At 35.4% G+C, this 21,910-nt stretch overlaps 1 protein-coding gene across 2 annotated transcripts in view; it reads right to left on the bottom strand.

Moving 5' to 3' along the window:
* LOC120628178 (formin-like protein 7) overlaps nucleotides 1–21,910 on the bottom strand; it is a 34,226-nt gene that overhangs the window by 11,818 nt on the left and 498 nt on the right. For both annotated transcript variants that reach the window (XM_039896422.1, XM_039896423.1), the window contains exons 2-3: nucleotides 1,118–1,228; nucleotides 205–321 (exon numbers count right to left, since the gene is read on the bottom strand). In XM_039896422.1, coding sequence (XP_039752356.1) covers nucleotides 205–321; nucleotides 1,118–1,228 — 228 coding nt within the window. The remainder of the gene's footprint in view (nucleotides 1–204; nucleotides 322–1,117; nucleotides 1,229–21,910) is intronic.

The raw sequence follows: 21,910 nt of genomic DNA, 5'->3' as shown, positions 1-21,910 counted from the left end.
CTAATGTATGCCCAATATTAATAAGTAATACTAATCCTTCATTCATTCAATAATCCACTGTATATTAACGTCCCACAGCTGGGTACAAGCCTCCTCTCTCATAGAAGTAATGTTTCATGGAGCAACGATCCGCCAATGACTTCCCATGCGAGTTGGAAACTTAATAATAAATAAATATATAAATAAAAAAATATCCTCCCGCACCTGTAGACTAGAGTGATGTTCGCGACGGGCGCGGCCGCGTCTTGCGTTTCTGCCCGCGCCCAATCGCGCCGCCGCCTCGCACGCTTGCTCGTCTTGTTCAACTTCTTCCAATAATTCCTGTAATTTGTGTTATGCATCAAATTACAAAATGAACAGATCTACTTCATTTTTACAGCAATCAGCAAAAACTTATAACAAATACCCATAAACTGACGTGCGCTGAGCTTACTACTAATGGAGCACTAGGCAACCAGGCCGTGGAACCTAGATCGCGGCACCCAGTAAATTCTGGGATTTGCTAGCATTCGTTTAGTACGGGCAAGGCAAAACGACAGCGTTCTACCTGCGCCGTCAGGGCATTCAAGTTTGCGTTCTGCGTAGAGCCAATCTCAAGATTGGCTAGTACGGACGTTTCTTGTAACGCATGGGCATCTTGAACAACACTAAAGAAGCAGTTTGGACGCTGAAGTATAGCCGTGCTTTAACACGCAGCTAACCATCCGTGACTAGCGGCTACCGTTAGCTGCAGCGTCCAGCGGAATGCAATGCGACGAACTGCGGCCATCCACCTTGTAAGTTACCACCATCGGTAACCACGTTTTTAAGTGAAACCATCTAATGTATTCTATAATGTATTTTCGTTATCAATACACAATCATAATTATTAATTGTCATTGTGTATTGATAACGAAAATTGATTGTCTCTTGTACATCGTGAAGTAAACTGTTTTGGTCGCTCAACATGTCGCAGCTACAACCGCATTGGGTGGCAAGGCTGCAAAAATGGTGCGTGGTTTTTGTTTTAAATAAAAGATCTGCTTTTACGTTGCATAACAATGGTATTTAAAAATACTAAACAGAACTTTAATGTAAAGGAGGGTACATTTATTGTGAATTAATATTGTGTAAAAACCTTAAATAGACTACTCTTGCCCTCGCGGTCCTTGGGACATTTGTATGTGATAGCCTCATCGAGCAAAGCGCGAAGCTGTACGTCGTCGAGGATCTCCACGTGTTTATTGTTCTGAAACAAAGATTATAACCTCGTTGCAAAAAAAGCTTACGTAATATATATTATATACAAACTATATATACCCTATATACTAATTCAATAACCAAGATCTGAGAGAGACTGCTTCAGCAATAAGATCGCTTTTAGATATCAATTGCTCGGCTCCTTAGGGCCGTAGACGTAGACCGCATGTTAAAAAGTCTATCGAATGCTATCAAGATTTTTCCAAAGTTTTGCGCGTTTAAATAAACAAAAAACTCTTAAAGCTTTATTTGTACTAGATAGATGTAGTATTTGATGGCAGGATGATTATTATTATATCAATCTAACTCCGTTTTATATACCTAGATACTAAATAAGGGAATGATATAAAATTACTGGTTCTCTGAATTGCTAAGGAGCTATTTTCCTAAAAGCATGTTCCGTAAGAGAATTCGAAACCTGTAGAGCAAAAATTCGCCCGAGATAATTATGTCTACCGTTTTGGTTTCCTATTTCTATGAGATAAGACGATAAAATGGGTAGATTAAATATCATGATAGCCTGAGACTGGTGCATGATTCATTCGGGGTTTCTACGTTCCCTACACTTCTTTATTATTTATGACTCGAGTCAAGCCGGCAGGGATACTCAACACAATAAATATTTTCCGCAGCAATTTCGTCGGCGATAAGGTTTGTTAATTAATATGCCTGTCCATTATCAAACTTGTCGAAAACAAAAATTAATAAACCAATTAATTCATACTACTATCCACATTGCAAAACTTCACAATATGCTCTTAGTTCGTCAGTCATTTTAGTACTCATAATATTACTGACTAGCTGTGCCCTGCGGTTTAACTCGCGTTAACATTGTTGGACAGGCCGCTCGAGGTATTAAGTTGAAATTTTTACTAAATAATGATGGAATTGTATCGTATTTTAGTGAACATTTTTAGTTTAGAAGTGCATTTAAAAATATATATTTTGCCTTCTTGGGTGTGTACATTTAATTTAAATTTCAGCACAATTGCTTGAAGATTACATGATACATGGCAAGTTAAATGAAAGCTCGTAAAAGGTACGTATGAGGTTCCTTTTTAAAGGGGTACAAGGTCACCACCTATAAAAACTATCACTAATAGGTATTCGATTTAGAAAAAAATAATATTTCACATTTTCTATCTTAAAAATATTATATATTGCAATGACTGTACATCCACGTGTGAAAATTATTGTTTTAATATCTAAAACCTTAATCGTTTTTCTTTTGCCATGGAAATCCATGACGGCATTTAACCTTAAATGTAAACACATCTGTTCTTAAATAATGCACTTATTTTAGTTCTCCCAGAAAAACATTGTTAACAAAAAAATTTATTACCCTTTTTCCAATTAACTTTGTTTTTTTTTTCTATTATTATATTAATTGACGGAATAAACAAACGGTAAGTGGAAAACTATCGCTTATACTGCCGGCGGGAATAAAATAGCGATGGGACGCCTGTTTCGGTCACAAAAGTTCTACTTTACTAAAAAGTTCGTATCATTCCTAAATTAAATCTACTATTTAAAGGTTTTAGATTAAAATGATTATTTATTAAGGCTGTTGTTGTTGCTGTGAGTAAGACACTTTTAAATCGTTCAAGCTAATAATTAGTGTTGCCCAAATTCAGTCTTGGTCTTGCAGTCTTGGTCTTGTTACTTCTCAAAGAAATTTGCCGCTTTTCGGAAGTACATGGTTATGATACACGCGCCGGCGGCTTCTTTTGAAATCTAAAACAATCGTTGCCGCCGCGCCGAAATCATAACATTTGACACTATTCATGCAAAATAATTTCGAATTTTAAGAGTACCTACAGGTGTTCCAAAGAATAAATAAGTTTCAGAGTGCTTAGAATGAAAATGAATACATTATACTGATCACGCAAGTAGTATTATGATTAGGATAAAATGGTGAGGATAGGTAGTAGATGTCATAATAATTCATTCTAGTAAGTAATTATAATATTGATTACTTATATGGTTTTAAACTAATTACTTAGGTACTATTATTGTACATTTAGTCATTATATTTCTTAAGTTTTTACAAGAAAAAATAGCAAAAAAGTGTTCGAATATCTCTGAGAGAGATGATGAGAGTAAGTATTTACTAGCTGTGCCCGCGACTTCGTCCACGAGGAATAGTAACTTTGGAGGTATAGTGACGTTCAGGATTTATTTATTTATTTTAAAACTTCTGTCATCAAACATACAAACGAACTCTTCAGCTTTATAATATTAGTATAGATGCACGCCAAAACATTCACTTATATGTAAAGAATAGTGATTGGCACTAATTCTTTACATATATTTTATTCACGGGTCGCGTCTGTACAAGTAGGTAATATTTAGTGTGTGTTTGTACGCCGCACGCGGCATCGTTCGATTTGCGGCGGCATCCTTTTCATAGAGCCGGCACGTGGCGAGGCGGCGCGGTAAAAAGCAAGGAAACGTACTATAAATGAAGGAATTATTTTAATTCCAGTCATTTCCAATTGAGCTGTGCTTCGATTCTAACTTAATAATTGTTTTTACTAATTCTCGTTGTTTTCTAAAAACGTATCACGTGTACAATTTAATATGAGTGACGAAGATTCAAATTATTCTAGTCCGAGTAACGAGAGTTTGAGTCACAGATCTAAAAGACCCAAAAGCAAATTTGAGGAGTTTTTCGAAATAATTCATGCATCCCAAACTGCCTTGTGTAAATTGTGCCAACATAAAAAGATTGAAATAAAAATGAAAAACAGAAACACTTCAGGCTTAAGGAAACATCTAATGTCTTTCCACAAAAAGGAATCAGAAATATTTCTTCCTGTTAAACCAAAATTAAGTGGAGATATCACAAGCTTTTTAGTAACCGCTGGAAGAAGTGGACAGGTAAGAATATTTTTTTAACAGTTAAAAGAATTTTAACTCCGCGTAGCTATTCATGCGATACTTTCAAAAACGCCATTAACTTACGTAAGTATTTTTGAGTTAGTGGTGTTTTCATCTAGGGGTGCGACATATTAAGTATGTAATTATCGTCTTAAATATTTTTTATAAACACCCATATTTTCATTTAATCGGCCAGTAACAACTAAGTACTTTATTTTGGTAAATTACAGTACAGTGCAACCTTAATATAACAAATATCAATTTAACGATTTTCTCGATTTAACAACAACAAACCTCCTCCTCTTATACGCTCAAACCTAGTATGTTTTAAATAATAACACAAGATTTATTGTTTTGTTTCAGTCGGAAAACAGCAGTGACAACATCACGACAGCTACAGTTGATTGGGTGGTGAAAAAATATCTTCCCTTCTCATTTTGCGATGACGAAGCTACACAAGTATATTTTCGACGTATTTGCCCTAATATGGTGTTTCCTAAAAGGTCTACACTTAGAAGGAAAGTCAAAGAGCGATTTGAAGAGCTCCAATTGAATCTCAAGGAACGACTTCAACCATTATCATCTAAAATGTCGTTTACCATTGATGGGTGGACGTCAATTGCTGGTAGGAGTTACACGGGGTTACTATTCATTATATAGACAACGAATGGAAGTATCGATCTGTAGTTCTTGATTTTATACCATCACGCGGTCGACATACTGGGGAAGATATTGCAACGATTTTCCATGAATGTTTATTGGAATATGGCATAATTGATAAAATACAAGGTATCACGGTCGACAACGCAACTGCAAATACCAAATTTATGTATGAACTGGGCAAACAGCTGCCGCCACACTTTGATTCAGACAATCAACATTTCCGGTGCTTTGCTCACATTTTAAACCTTGGTGTACAAGATTTATTAAAGACCTTAGCATTACACTGTGAGTCTGACACTAACGCGCAAGATCAGCAGTACGAAGACTATGCAGACGAAACTGAGGATGAGGAAGATGAAGAATCTGCACCAAATATTGCTGACTCGCGTACATCTGTAACAAAGTTACGCAGTATTTCCAGTAAAATAAAAAGAAGTGAGATAGTGAAGAAGAAGTTTCAGTCTGCTTGTGAAGCAGCTGGCGTGCCATCAAATCTAAATGCCATTCTTGACTGTCCAACGAGATGGAATTCCACACATGATATGATTGGATTTGGTTTAAAAGTGAGAGCGGGCATTGACATATTGTGCAGTTCTGTCACCGAATTGAATGATTTTCAAATCACAGCTAATGAATGGCAGGTACTCGAAAAATTACATAAATTTCTAATAAACTTTAAACTTTTAAGTACAAAACTTGGTGGAGACAAATATGTTACGTTACCGCTAGTCATTGTATCATTTAATCTCTTGCTAGATAAAATTGAATCCATGGTAAAACAGTTAGATGAGAAACCTAATCGATCTGAAGTGGATGAAAGGCTCATTCTAGCTTTCCAAGCAGCTCGAGACAAAATGCTTAAACATTACAAGAGCAACTGGATTTATTGTACTTCTTTAATTTTAGACCCAAGGCATAAGGCTCAGACTTTTGACCTGACAATGTGGGGGAAGCAACTTAAAACAGAAAGTCTGCGCAAGTTCAATGAACTTTATGAAGAATATAAAAGTCTACACTCACTGAACAAATCTCTGGAATTACCAGAAAAAGACAATAAAGTATGTGATGAAGATGAAGACGTAATAGACTTTGATAAACTATATGAATGTCCCTCGACGTCATCTGGATCTTGTCTTCAAGGCTTAGTGATAGACGAGTTGGAGGAGTACCTGAGAAAACCAAGAACTGCCAGCTCGGAAGACATTTTAGATTGGTGGAGGACGCATGAGACAGAGTATCCGATTTTATCGAAAATGGCCCGTGATTTTCTCTCAATACCTGCAACTTCAGTACCTGCTGAGAGGTTATTTTCTAAAGCATCATTAGTAATTAGAAAACATAGAAATAGGTTAAGTGATTAGTCAGCCAGATGGTTACTTTGTATTAATTCTTGGTCAAAAGAATTGATATAAAGTATCATAACCTAATGATAAAGCTGTTGATTTGTGTTGTATTTTATTTTTTATTCAAATAAATGATAAATCGTAAAACTCTTTTATTAAATTTCTTATAAGTTGAGGGTTCAATCTCTTTCTAGACAGATAAGTATTGTTCTTTAAAATACAGTCAAGTTATTGTAATTAATTTGTTTTTTTACATGTTTTAGCAAATGTAAGCTTATAAATCATAAATGTTTATTAAGAAACAGTTACTTCCATGGAAAACGACATATAGGTCAGTTGATTTTTCGAATTTCTTATCAAATCTTCAGTTATTTATTAATCTGCTTGATCTTTACTATGGCTATGTTAATTCAAGCTCACAATGTTCCAATTCTAATACGTTTTTCTAAGATTTAAAGTAAACTTTAATAAATAGTAATAGACTAATAGGTAATTGCAAGACTTGCAAGACTCTTGCTGCAAGACCAAGACCAAGACCAAGACTGGGAGCGCAAGACCAAAACCAAGACCAAGACCAGGTGTATTGGCGCAAGACCAAGACCAAGACTGGCTAAGTCTCGTCTTGTTCTTGCATTTGGGCAACACTACTAATAATAAAAAATGTGTTAGGTATTAATTACCCAATAAATTAAAGTGTCATGAATATTTATGTTCTCACCTTACTCTCCCATTATCCGTTCATTTGCGGTAGTAAGAATACCATGTTTTCCAATTAGCCTACGACATTTTTTCGCGAGCCTTTAGTTGCACTTGGCCAGTATTTTTTATTTCATTGTACATTTTAGGTCAATGCCCCACCAACAAAAACAAGGTGAGCTAATGCGGTAAATAACGCTGCGCCAAGATGTTACACGTAACAGTTTTATTCGATTTGGAAGTTCAACAATAATTTTGTTTTTCGCATACGAAGTCTTTTGGCGCATGTATAGGTAAGTACCACTTATCTTCGTTCGTTTCGTACTTATTTTACCATTTTTGCCCTTATGCCACAATATGAGGGGTCGGTAGATAGTCTATCTAACAACTCTTCTTACTTTTATAAAATCCAACAATCTTTTCTATATTGTATTGTATTGTATTGTAACAGTTAATTAAATGAACTATCAACTATGTACCTCAATTATGTTCATGCATATAACATAACAGATAACATAAAGGCAGCATACAAATAACAGGTACCTAAATTACAACTTAAATTATAATATATAATTCATTTATATAATTATATAATTCTATGATATTATCAAAATCGATCTATGTATAACAATTTGATAACAGACACTTGGACTAAAACTTAATTATTTTTATGCATGATTAAATTTAACATCAACATCAACCCACTACTGGTTCACAGCTACGGCAATAGTTACGGCTCCTATCAAAATGAGAGAAGTTCAGACCGCCACATAGGGTTGCCAGACGGTCGGGAATTGGCGGGATTCTCCCGAATTTTTGTATGTCCTCCCGACTCCCGACAAAGCATAATATAATCTCCCGAAAAACAAGTTCGATAATTTTAAGTTCACATTTTCGTCAAACAACACACAAAAAAAAAGACAAATACTTATGGCAAGAACAAAAACAATAAACATGCTCATTCGGTTCTTATCTTATGTGTCACAAATACCTACTATGTTTTTTTTTCTTATATCTACAGTGCTATGCAAAAATATGTTTGTTTACTTAATATATTATGTATAATTAATATTATTAACTTATTTTTTTATTTCTCCCGACCAAAACCCTAAAATTCCGAAAAATCGGTTATCAGGAATCGGTTGTCAGGAAGAATCGATCTGGCAACCCTGCCGCCACACTACCAGTGCGGATTAGGAAACTTCACGCTCCTTTGAGAATAGACCTTCAGACATGTAGGTCTCCTTCCTTTTTCTTCACTGATTTATTTAAAGCATGTTGATATTAATTGCTGGAATAACACATAATATTATCTCAGAAATGTCAGGTGCATACCGGGGAGCACACTCGATCCCCCGAAAGGGAAGCCGAAGTCCTAACAGCAAGACTATCTCCGTTTTTTATAGACGAATAGATTGCAGTACTTAAAATTATGTCGTATTTTTTCCAAAGTGCATTTATCTTATACTGGCTGTCGAATAGCCGCAATAGGTATACTAGGAGCATCCTCAAAAAGTAGAACAATCTCGTCGAAAGAGGGACGACTAATTACTACTGCGACGATGCATAATACTCGGCTAGATATCTCAAACATTACGAACCAGCATGGATTATTGTATTGAATTTCTTTTCGGTCGAGCCAAAATAGTTACAATTTCGGCTTGACCGAAAAGAAATTCAATACAATAATTCTGGGAATCGAACTAGATTAACAAACCGGTATTTAAGAAATAGACGCGTGCATACAAATTAGTTATTAAATCCTGTAGGCATCCTTTAGCCTTATCTGGATGAATCCCGATAATTCATCAATCTTTACTATGGATGCTATTCCAAGACCTAAGGACATTAATACCTAATTTTATTTCAATCAGAAAGGAAAGGTGCAGTTTTCCGATATGTAAAGTTTTAATATGCAGATAATAAATAAAGTTGTCCTATTGCAACGTATAGTTTTATTGAAGTTCTCCTGGCACAGTAGAGCACTGTGGTCCACTAACTGGCAGTGGTTTGCACTTCATACATGCACAAAAGCACTGTCTACCCCAGAATTGATATATTACTCGTGTAGGAGATTTCTTGCCGTTTTATGCAATTTTCCTGCTGTATGCATACTCTGGTAAGAAACCCAATGCACGCTTCTGTTAACTGGGAAGTCCCAGGTTCGATCGCGGCATGCGAATTATTTATTTTCGAATTTATTTAGGTCGTTCCGGTGGCAGGTTCGGTTGTGGCTGGTTACCACGCTACTGACAATGAAGTCCTATCAAACTCTCTAGAGATCTGGTACGATATCGCGTAAAAAACGTTTACAGGTAGGTATGGATTTAAAATAAGTGCTATAAACCTAACAGGTTAGCCCGTAAATATCTTAGACAACATCATCGCTAACCACCAAGTGAAAACGTAGCCAAGGACTACATTGTAGTGAAATAAACAAAAATGTAATAGCAGGACACAACTGATGAACACAATTTCGCATTTATAATATTAGTAAGTAGGAATGGGTAATGGGTACACTAACATCCATTAAAATACTGACCTAAATAGCCAGATTCGATCGCAATTCCTGGTTTATTACATACCGGCATAGAGTTCGCGTTTAATTTCTGATTTTCCGTGAAAATAAGAAATGTTTCCACAATCAAGTAAAACTAGTGTCTTCACACCTACTAAGAAATAGGGAAAATTTGGGAATTATTAAAATCTGAATTTTTGTGTCTTTAGGCTTGGCACCACCATACCGACAAAACCAGGCGGCCCACTTGCATCATCACTTACCAGAACCATCAGGTGCCATTGCAGCCAGGGGCTGACTTGTAAAAAAAGAAAAATCTTGCGCAATAAGACGACGGGTTTTTATTTTTTTTCCATCTATTCATTAATGTAGCTTAACATAATATATAAGTTTATTATTAAATAAATATATATATTTTATTTGTGTATATTTTGTTTATGTATTCGTATGTTTCGTATATTTGAGTGTTTATAATAATTTTACACCACCTATTTGTTCTCGCTCTTGTTGTCCTAATCCTAAGGTTGCCTGGCAGAGATCGCTTTTAAGCGATAAGGCCGCCTTTTGTATTCTACTCCAGGTTTGGGTTTCTCTCTATTCGTCCTTTATTTTCCTAACTGTGTAGTGGTGTTCAAATAAAGAGTTTAAAATTTTAAAAAATGTATCGATGGATTCTACGTGAAATTTTTACACAATGTTGCACTAATTATGTTTATGAGCGTTTTATATTATACTTTTTAGGGTCACGTGTCGGAACTTACAGGTTACGGGACCCTAACAATAAGCCTCCGCTGTGCACTTGTCCGTCCGTTCGTCAATCCGTCCGGCCGTCTTGTGACCAAGCTATATTATATTATGACAGCGGGCTATATCTCGCAAGAACTGAAATAAGTATATAGCTGAACAACTTACTGAAGGTGTATTCTTGTTTCTGTAATAAAGGTGTGCACAGCATTACAGCAAAGGGATACGAGACAATTGTTTTTTTTGCCCGATCTTTTATTGTTTCATATTAAAACTTGGTAAGGAATCCACCAAGTTCCACAACAAACATCACATAAATCTCGGCACGGTCCCCACTTGGTTCATCTCGCACTCGCACTTTTTATCCGTAAGTTTAAGAATAAGTAACACACACATTACTAGAAGCGCCATTGAAAACAAGTTGAAGAGATTAAATAACATGTTTATTGTCATAAACAACGATAACAAACTGTTACGTAATATTTCATGATGGCGAATAAAATTAGCTGTAATGTGATATCAGCTATCACTATTCCGTATCAGTGACGTTACGCCAAGGTTAGTGTATGAAATTTAACATTAATATCCCCCAATATAAGGCCATCATGGCAACGCGACGCCGCGTCATGCATTACCGCGACACCCGTATCATAAATTCGATTGTTTGTTGGTTACTTGAACGCGATAATCTCAGGAACCACTGGTGCGATTTGAAAAATTCTTTCAGTAATGGATAGCCCATTAATCGAAGAAGGCTATAGCTAAGACCAATAGGAGCATAGCACCAATGAAAAATCGGGGGTTTTTTCTTTTGAGAGCTTCCGCTGCGTGAGCTGCGAAAACGGTTAGTTTTGACTTTCGATGAACTCATGTGTGACAAAGTTGGTCCCCTTTAAAAGTTATAAAGAAAGACCGTGACATCATTTTTGTATCTTTTAAGTTTGACTTATAAGCGGACGAAGTTGCGAGGGGCCGCTAGTTGTATAATAATTATGATTTCGTTTTTCAATGAAATGCTGTTCTTTAGTCTCACTAATACTCGAGAAGGGCCGGACCGATTTGACTAGTTTATCTTGAAATAATTGTGGAAGTCCGGGAAAGGTTTAAACGGTGAGAATAGTAAAAACAACGGCAAAATATATAATAATTCTGTATGTGTGTTCGCCACCTGTTTGTGTGTTACCCCTAACACAGGTTACTTTACCATGCAAGACGACGTCTTCCAGGTCCGCAAGTATATTATATAGATAAGGAATTTTTTGAAAAAAGAAATTTATGATTTTTTATGGTCTGGTCTGGGTCTCCCACCAGACCCAGACACTAAAAAACATTCATGTTCATCACACAAACATTTCCCAGTTGTGGGAATCCAACAAACAGCCTTGGTCTCATAAAGCATGTCCACTGAGTCAATCGGCTTCTTATCATCATCTCACTAAACTAACTACGCGGCTAGGAAATATGAAAATAATTCTCATTAAAAAATACCACGAAGGCTGAGGACGGGCCAGACTTATAATCTAATTACCTCTGTAGTAATAATCATATTATTTTGTCATATCACTACCTTCACTATTCAAGTCTGATAAATGTTCGATATTGATGAGGGGAGAAGGTGTAATTACTGTTTAACTTTTTGACCTCCTTTAGATTAATCTTTAATATCATCAAGTGACTGTTTGTAGTGACTTTTCCACTTGTTCGGAAGGCAGATTCTACCGCGAAGCCGGTAAAAAGTCATCGTTAGCTATTTTCGAACCTCATCATCATCATATCGACCAACTACCGGTACACTACAGGGCACGGGTCGTATTCCACAATGAGAAGGGGTTAAGATCGTAGTTCACCACGCTGGCTCAGTGCGGATTGGTGGACTTCACACACATTTGATAATATTATGGAGAACTCTCAGGCATGCAGATTTCCTCAGGATGTTTTCCTTCACCTTTAAAAGCAAGTGATACTTTAATTGCCTAAAACGCACATAACTTAGAAAAGATAGGGGTGCGTGCTGGGATTCGAACTCGGCTTCCCGAAAGTGAAGTCGAAGTCCTACCCACTGGGCTATTACCGTTTCACAATGATGTTATAAATTATCGTTATGATGAAAAGAGCAACTGCTGAATTTCTTGCCGACTTCTCGGTAAATCTGTCACTAAAAACTGACGTATTTACGATGTAAAGTAAATCAATCAATCATAAGAGTATGTGAATGTGTAATGTGTTTTATAATAATAAAACGTAGAACAAATATCACACAGACTTACAATAACGAACTAGGTCAATAGGTACTGACTAGAAAATGTAAAAAAAACAACGTTTCTGCAGACGCGTAACTAATGCCGTAATTATGTTTCGGTCGATTGGATGCTGAATCATTAAATTCAAGGACCCACGCGCAGTTTCGCGCAAATCTTAAAAATATCTAATCATTGTCATGTGTTCACGACACTGCTATGATGGTAAATAACACAACCACGAGAATTATCGCAAGAATATTATCACGAAACGTGCAATTATCGACTTTATAACAATTTATTAAACTTTACAAAAGAAACGAACTTCTCTTAACCATTTCCTTGGATTCACAGTGAGGGTCGGACCCATTGTGTAGTATAAGAAGCTGCGAGCAACTCCAGAAACTTTCGAGTAGCAACTCGGGTGTAGGCTTAAGGGACGTACTTGTGACGTAAATGAACGCTCACCTGTAGGTTTAAGGGACGTACTTGTGACTTGTGCCAAATTTAATAGAAACCAGCCAATAGCGCAACTTTAATATTTGTTTAATTATGAAGAATGCTGATCAAAAATGTCACAACTTCACATCCGGACTTAATCTGTGGTAACAATAAAGAGAAATTCTGTCAGGTTTTCTCGTTTGGCATAATCTCTGTGAGTTTAGGATTTATTTATAAAAAAAAAACCCAATTTCGAGTCAGACTCGCGTACAAAGCTTGGAAGGAAACATTGTTATAACATATTTGTGTGATTAAAGATCTATTTCTGAGTTCCCATAATAAGTCTTTCTCAAAAATACAAACGACATTTACATTGTTTTTATCGCAGCTTTAAATCTGGAAAATCTGCCTCAATTTTTTTTTTCTTTGTCTCTCAGGATCTTTTTCTAAGGTGCATTTTAAGATATCGATCGTAGGTCACCGGGTTGTAGCGGATAGGTTTGATTACCAGTTGTGAGTGGGGATTTAAATATGCAAGAAAATTACAAAATACTGTATCTTTTTACTGGGTTTAACATATTGGATCTAATTAAACGCAATAAAAAGATACAGCCGCATAATATTTTTAATTTTACAGCAAGAAGCGGTCATTGACTTTAGAATTCAGTAACTATTAGTTTTAATTTAATACCTCATATCAAACTCATACCGTTAATGAGAAAAAAGGCTCTGACACACGGATCCTATAAGTATTCCGTTTTTTCTTTTATGTCGGACACAAACAATGTTGGTACAAAAATTAAATCGGCTCCGGCTATAGGAAGAACCCACTTTCTGATATAGGCTTCTCTCTCCTAAAGGTAGCTCTGATTTAGTTTCTGAGTATACACGACATAACCCTACTTATATTATAAATTGCGATAGCGTGTCTGTTTGTTGGCTATATTCGGTTTTACCACATCGATTTTGATGAGCTAAGAGGTATATAATTTTCTCTTGGGAGGTCGACATAAAAAGGAACTCCCGGGAAAACTAAAAAAACGAGGAATTAAAAAAAAAAAAAACAAAAAACAAATCGCATACGAAAAATTGAAGACGTCAATTGTAATGTGTTGAGTCAATTGAAATGTTTACGCTGCATTTCTATACATATATTGTGTTTAACGAGGCATGGCTAGGTTCAGTTAATATAACATAATTTAGTTGGTGTTTAATAGTTACTTACCCGAGTTCAACAGTCGGAGCTATGTGAGCGATTACACGAAAATATAAGGGTGTGACTAGGGTTGCTATGAGCCATTTTATAGGTACCTAATGTTAACGTTATAAGACTATTCTTGAATTCATTCTCCAAATTGAAAGTGTAATGGTAGTAAAAACTGGCAGTAATGAATTCTGTTTATTTGTTTATTATGTTCATAATAACATTGCACTGTCACAAGATAAATCACATTTCATATGCACGTAAAATTTCCGCTAAATCGGATTTTAGAAAGTTGGTCAAAAACTCACAAGATTTGATTACAGATCTAGTTTTCCTATGTGCCCAGTAGGGCTCAGATACGCGCCACGAGATATGTCTACCCATTAATCTTATCATTGGAATAGGAGAATATTGTAGACAATTATTATTCTGTGGCGCGCGTTTTAGACCTAGAGGAAGTTCGACGCTATAGTATCGACATCAGCTGAGACGTCTGGTAATAATAATTTTTATCAATCTTTCTCGCTCGGACTTATTACCTCTTATGTAGCGCCATAGCAAGAGAGTAACTGATGCTTATAGGACTTTAATCGTAATGGCCGTACTTGGATTTGAATAGGGTGAGGAGAATAATGATAGGCACAGAATTAGGACCATACAGAAACCTCACTCCGGCACTATTGCATGCATTGTTTCCAAAAACAGTGAAAACGCCCCGAGCACGTTTCACTTCAAACCCACGGAATTTTGCTAGCTCAAAAACTTTTCCCATTTTATGGTTAACGTTAAAAACTTTATGTTGATGTAAGACGCAATGTTTAAGGCCTTGTATTCGATAGCCATTAGAGAGAACAAGAAAACTAAGCATTTTCACTAGTCTTGCTTTGAGTACTTATAGTCTTTGCTAGCGATCTGTAGCAGAGATGAGGGCTCCCTTTTTTAAATATTTTCTAGTTCACTATTTATTTATTTTAATTAAATTTTGAAATAACTAAACTATCGGTAGACATTTTCTCCAGAAAGCTGCTGTTGTCGGACGTGTATGCATCGCGTTATGTCTAGACAATGTTCCCCTGTCAATACAAGGCTTGCTCATTCGTAGTTCGTAGCGATGGCGTAGCAACTGAAGTGCAGATGTACCTGATCTGCTACGACGCGGTTTAATGTGAATGACCAGTGGATATATACATACTAATGTACATGCAATTGCTGTTCAGTTGTTAACAAGAAAAACAGTTAATTAAAAAAAATAAACGTGCCCTCACGAGTTCTTATCATTACCATTTTCGATAATTACTGTCTGCATAGTATAACAAAGTAAGAAGTTGTCTTTATTGCTATGACTGTGGAACAATCCATCCGTATTTTCATAATATCTGAGTTTTTGAGGGCTAACTGTCGGACCGGCAAGGTGATTACGCATCTCGCGACTTTTGTTTATTTATTGTATGGAAAAGTGACGTTTGACAGCAGTGACTGCAAGATTTTCGCCTGTCGCGAGATGCCACTGCTGTAAACGTCACTTATCTATACAATAAATTAACAATACGTAGTAACACATACATAAGTTAACATAATTGGCGATATGTACCAGTACGGACTGTAATAAAATACATAGAACTGACGATACAAACTTATTATTTTCAGTGCTGTGTTATAGACCGACTGTTAAGCTGTAACAACTTCCGAAAATAAATTCAGTTGGAGAAAAAGGGATAACTAGAAAATATTAAAGTATGATTTTTTGAAGCATCTGAACAAAATTATTTACAGCAAGTGTAACTTACTGCGATCATCCATCTGTTGTTTAAAAGTTCTAATCTCTATAATAGGTAGACTAAACAGTTAAATACTAATTGTTTCCTCTTCTATTTGTTTTTGACAAAAACAAAACGGTGTAATTTGGCCACTTGGCAACCGTAACTATGCATATATTTATATTACAAAACATTAATCCAACCTTGTTTTAGCTTTGTAACAAATGAATATTCAATCCTCTTTACGTAGTTACCGACAACAAAGTGAAGGCTAAGGTGCTCATTGTACTGAAATTGTGATGTCACACACACTAATGACAGGGTAGGTCACAGGCGCTTGGAAAGGTCATGGTCGGGCCAGGGCCCAGGAGCGAGCGAGGACGTCCGGGAGTTACTGAGATCGATGATGCGCCGTTTCATATCATAATTTACCTCTATCTATAACCTTGAGCGAGAGATACTAAGATAAATCTCTCCGAACCTAATTATGATCTTTAAAAACAATTTTCTAGATAAAGAACAACTAGCTTTAGCCCGCGTCTTCGTCCGCGTATATCACGGTTCTTTACCAATCCCATGGCAATCGTTTGTTCTTTTAGGATAAAAAGTATCCCTATGTTACTCTCCGTACTTTCAACTAACTGATGGTAAAAATCAAGTCGATTGGTTTGGTAGCGCGTAAATAAACAAACACTCAATTTTATATGATATCAGTATTTTATATTTATTATCAGTATGGATTTTATTGTCGAGTCGTTGGTCAAAAAGATCTGGTTATGGTAGCTGGAGTTTCGCTATCTTATTAATAAAACTATCCCGCATCATCTACTGATAGCAGATTGAATTTAGTCAATCAGTCTGTCCTTTTTTTTTTTAATGCTATTTAAAAACGTGATTAGTGCCCAAAATAAATTGTTTCTTACATAAGTTAAAAGTGTCCAAAAGTGTAAAAAGACAGTTAAAAGAGAAAATCAGTCAGCATAGCAACAAGTTTTTCATTAAATTTTCAGTCAGAAAATGGCCAAGCTGGGCGGCGCTAACAATAGGTATTATAAAAGTAATGCTGTCCTTATCACACAGTTCTTCGTGGATAAGGACCGCACTAGTTTTACGTGTCAATTTAGTTTAGGGATTTACGTATAACAGAATTATTAATACTGCCATTGGCATCTTTCAGAATTGTTTGCTTCATAATCACTCCAAAAAAACATTCTAGTCTCACCGTCTACCGCGTGCCTATAAATTCGGAACGTTTGAATTTTAGGCTAAATATTGAGGCTGCCTGCAATGCACTTTAATTTAACGTTTTTGGACGTAGTCAATTAAGTTATTATCTGTATTTTATTGTAATCTCAAGACAAAGGCATGGATAAATTTATTAAACCAATGCATCGTGCACACGCGCCCACTCATCAAACGCTTAGTGATTCTGAGTGCTTTAATTATTTTTTTAAAGTGACAACACAATAGTAAACGTTATAATTTTTTTTTTCACTAATCGCAATACAGCACCAAAATAAGTGTAGCTTGTGTTATGGGCACTAAGATGACTGATGAATATCTTTATGAATAATTTACATAAAAACTTATAATATCAGTAGTAGTCCACCACGCTGGCCCAGCGTTTTTCATATTGCTAAGATTCAATAATTGCAGCATTTCTAGAGTTGAGTAGTAAAACAAAGATGTGCTAGTTATTTTTATAATAACCTGCAGTATTGGACGATTGCCATAATATTATTCGTGAGGTTGCGGGTCCTGACTCCTGAAATAAAAATACGGTGGACTAGAAGTAATACTGCCAGCAAATTTGGCCAATAACAAATAAAACCGGTAAGTTCCAGTCAAACTGACGCACAGAGGGTTCCGTATCTTGGTATACACCGTATATGACGTTATTTAGTTAAATAATTATTCAAACGATGTTTATACAGCAAACCCTTACAACTAGTTAGTAGGTACATATCTAAATAAAATAATTTTTAGCCGACTTACAAAAAAGGAAGAGGTTCTAAATTCGGTTTTTTTTTTGTTTTTTATGTTTGTTACTGTTAAAGGAGAAACCAAGCAAACCCTTCAATTATTATAGGGAAACCTATTCTGATTTTAGTACTTTTTAAAGTAGAGCAAATGCTCATCGTGCTATCGAAAAGCACCATTTGGTTCCGTGAAACGGATACTGAAGACCACTGGAACTGCACAATAATAATTAATTTATGCTCGTCACAATAAAGGAGCTGATGGAACCGACTTTGATATAGTAAAAACTAAAAAGCAATAAAAAAATATTTTCTACAACATTTTTAAGGTCAAGTAAAATGTAGATAACTTTCCTTGCGTCTATATAAAAAGATATACGAAGCATGTACATAGTAAATTTCTACATTTTAATTGGCACCGACTTAAACATGTAGAAATCATTTATTTCTGGCTTTTTAGTTGAATAACAAAGTCGGCTCTTGTCTGTAATTATTTTTTTATAATAATTACAATAATGACACATTTAAAAATCAAAATTCCGAGAATAAGTTATCTAGATCCTCCTTATTTCGACGCACAGTATGGGCAGAGTCGTTGAAGTTGCCGACGCGCGACGCCTGCGTTCGAGATATAACACGGAAGCAGCTTTTAAAGTTATATTTGAGCGAACGAACTATACGTTTATGTATCAACCTAAGTATTTCTATTGGCGTCTGATGCACCGCCAAAAGCTTCCGTTACGACTGGTAAGTCTACACCCCACAAACCGTCGGCATTGTCGTCCTAGCGGCCACCGCAAGCCTGATACTCCGGCCGCAAGTTATCTATGCCACACGACCACCGGCCGGAAAATAAGACCGAACAAAAAGTATATTTTGTAATTGTTATGCAAAAGTATTAATTATAAGATAAATATTTTTGTATAAGATATATCTCTAGTTACTACAAAGCGCAAGTCAGTCTGCCGTCTGTCCGTTTAAACTAATATATAAATGGTTTTATTTAAGTTTTGACTGAGGTTAAATTTTTTTTATGTGAAATAACTTTATCATTGCTATATTGGATAGAAGCAGAAGTTTCTTTTCCGAAATAATATATTATGAAAATTAAGCTTAATTCGCTATACTCCGCGAACAACAACAGGAGAATCTGTATGGTGTAATTTATAAATGTTAACAATTAGTCATTCATTGACTTTACAATCAATAATTGTTAACAATTAATTCAATATCTCCTAAAGATGCTCCGCTTTCGGAGCGAAACGTGCGTAGACAGATTTTCGGCAATGTACCCTACATTGCCGAAAATCTGTTTGGTGTGGAGAATAAGGATTGAAGAAATTATATTACACCATACAGATTCTCCTGCTGTTCGCGGAGTATAGCAAATTAAGCTTAATTTTCTTAATACTTTATCATTGCGGCTTGTTAGTTGAGCTATCTCATACCATTCCTACTTTGCACTTAAGGGATTATTTTTATAGTAGTAATTGATGGACAAAGCATATGGCCCACCTGTTGGTAAGTGGAAAACCATCGCGGACGAAACCCCTCACAAAAAGCTCTACTACTCAAACTGGGAGCATGTTCTCTCTCCATCATCTGCTTTGTGACTGAGCTTTCTTAACGGGCCCATAGTAAGCGACTATGTTACAGAGTTTTGAGTTATCACTGGAGACATGCACTGTTCAAAAGCTTTGGTTGGCACAAAAATATTCTAACCTAGTTTCCCGCAGCCCATACAAGTTGTATATAGATGTAGATGCCCACACAGGTTTACCTTTTACTCAAAATTGGGATCTTTCTACAATAAATGGATTGCGTGTCCACAATTTAAAGCGCAGTATTCTAAAGATTAATACGCGGTGAGGAACGTAAGCATTAAACATAATCTTCGTATTGCATATTTACATTCGAAGACCCACCTGTTGAGGAACTCTGCATAGATTCGAGCATTGTTTTGAAGCTTAAAGAAGTCTTTCAACGTAGCGGTAAATATCTACAGGGAGATTCCAATTGCCTAACCGTAGTAGTCGTAGCAATTAGAGCTCGTAGTCTGGTTCTGTAGACTGAGCTGACATAGTGGCGCTTACAAACAATTCAACATATACCTGCCCATATAGGCTTTCTCATGAAACTCTACTAAGTCTCTCTTAAGTCTCCTGTATAATTTGTTGCAGAATATGACTATGGTCTATTTACGAAACCCCTTGCGAAAAGCGGCTTGTTCGGCTGGAAGTCTTCGAACCTAGCGACAAGGTGACTCGATATAAACATATACAACAAGTTATAGCCATGACTCAGCAGCAAGTGAGCTTATAATTCTTCAGCAATGTTCCACTCCAATGTTTTAAAAGAATGGAGCAGAAAAAACCACCAAGCGATACAGACACAGTCCTAGTCCTAGTCCCCGCAACATACACACTCGAGAATATTGAGCATGCAATAGTTGTGAGCAATTTATTCTGAGATATTATAGGATTGTCAAAAGTTCATTAAGTCAGCTCATTTAAGAGGACTTCAAAACCCAACTATTTTACAAAAAAGGTATATTGTGTTTGCATCTATTGCTGCTTTCAGCATTGTAATCTCTTAATGCATGTTTGTTGTCAAGCGCATGTTTATCAGTTAAGATATATATATTTCTAAGATTATCCTATCATAAGTTTAGAGCTGCAGCGTAGGTAAACACAAAATATCAGGTTATGGCATAATGCAAAAAAAAATGCCATCATTGTAAAAAACATTGAGATTTAAAAAAAAATTACAATATAGACAAAATATTCTAATCTATAAAGTTTGAAGAACTTTTAAATATGGCTGTTATCCAGACCTTGATTTGATGTGTGCTTTAAATTGATTTATTTAGTTTTTTTCAAATACATTTATTTTTTCATGAAACAGCAGCCTTTGCATAATATCACAGGTAATCTATCACGGTGGCAAATTAAACTATAAAACAATTTACACACTGACTCTCTTTATTAAACACCTATACGTAGAATCTGAATATAGTCATAATTTAATATTAATAGCAGAGTATCATCCTCAGTGTAAATGAACAAATCCACTGCATTTTCAATTTGGCACAGATATAGCTTACAATCCAGTGATAGACATAGATACAAATGCCACTTTTTAGTTCCATAAAATAGCTTAGTGCCAAAGAAAAGACTCCCATGATTAGTTAATGGAATAGGTAACACAATTTTGTAGAAAACTATAATATTAGCTTTTAGATCCACTAGTAAATTCAAATTGGTTTCCAACCTATTAAGAACATAGCTTTAATTGAAACTGAAATGATTTGATTAATATAGGAATATATAAAATAGACTGGTTAAATTTGTTAAACTAAAGTATATTTATTTATCTATATTAATGTACTGAAAAAATTCTTCTTAGTTTATATTTTCTACTTAGCTTAGAACATTGTAAGACGTTTTAAGCTATCTGGTTTTGAAATAATTACTGTCACATGCAATAGGAAAAGACAGTGTATATAATATTTTGCGTCAAACATGCCTCATGTATATTTATATAATGTTTGCAATCATTGACCGCAAACTGCACTGTCTATTTCAATCATTGGTTATGTGCAGAGGACAGGACAGACTTATAAAGGTGTATACGAATCAGAGATTAGTGTAAATTTTATTGTTCACATATCTCTAAACTAAGTTGACAGGTTCAAAGTATTGCAATCCTTTTCACAATTATTCAGTGCAAAGATAGCAATTAATTTAGTGCAGCTTAGAGATTATGTAGGTAGAATAGATAGACACCATTTTATTACAGAGCAATTTATTTGAGAGGCCTTACTGTGAACTTATTTAGAAAATGTGTACAGTCTGCTTAAGTGTGTAGTATCATTGCTATGTTAGTGAGTATCATTTGCTTTTACTTATAATTTTTGTGGTGAAAATGATATGATATTTTATGAATAATTGACAATCTTTATGGTATATTATGGTAAGAATAGTTTCAATCACTTAAATTTGCTCTAATACTAAATAGAAACAATTTTTAAAAGTCCCCTAGTATTATATTTACCAAATTAGAATTACCTAGTGAGAAATTTGTGTACAAATATTTGAAGTGACCTCAAATTGAAAACAAAAAATACACGAGTGTGTTTGACATTTAATATCCTTCGCCATTTTCGTTTATCACACGAAACTAATACAATTAATTAGTTAAAAATGCACT

Source organism: Pararge aegeria, chromosome 12, assembly GCF_905163445.1.
Source record: "Pararge aegeria chromosome 12, ilParAegt1.1, whole genome shotgun sequence".
Lineage (NCBI taxonomy): Eukaryota > Metazoa > Arthropoda > Insecta > Lepidoptera > Nymphalidae > Pararge > Pararge aegeria.
This window is presented reverse-complemented; position numbering and strand designations above follow the sequence as displayed.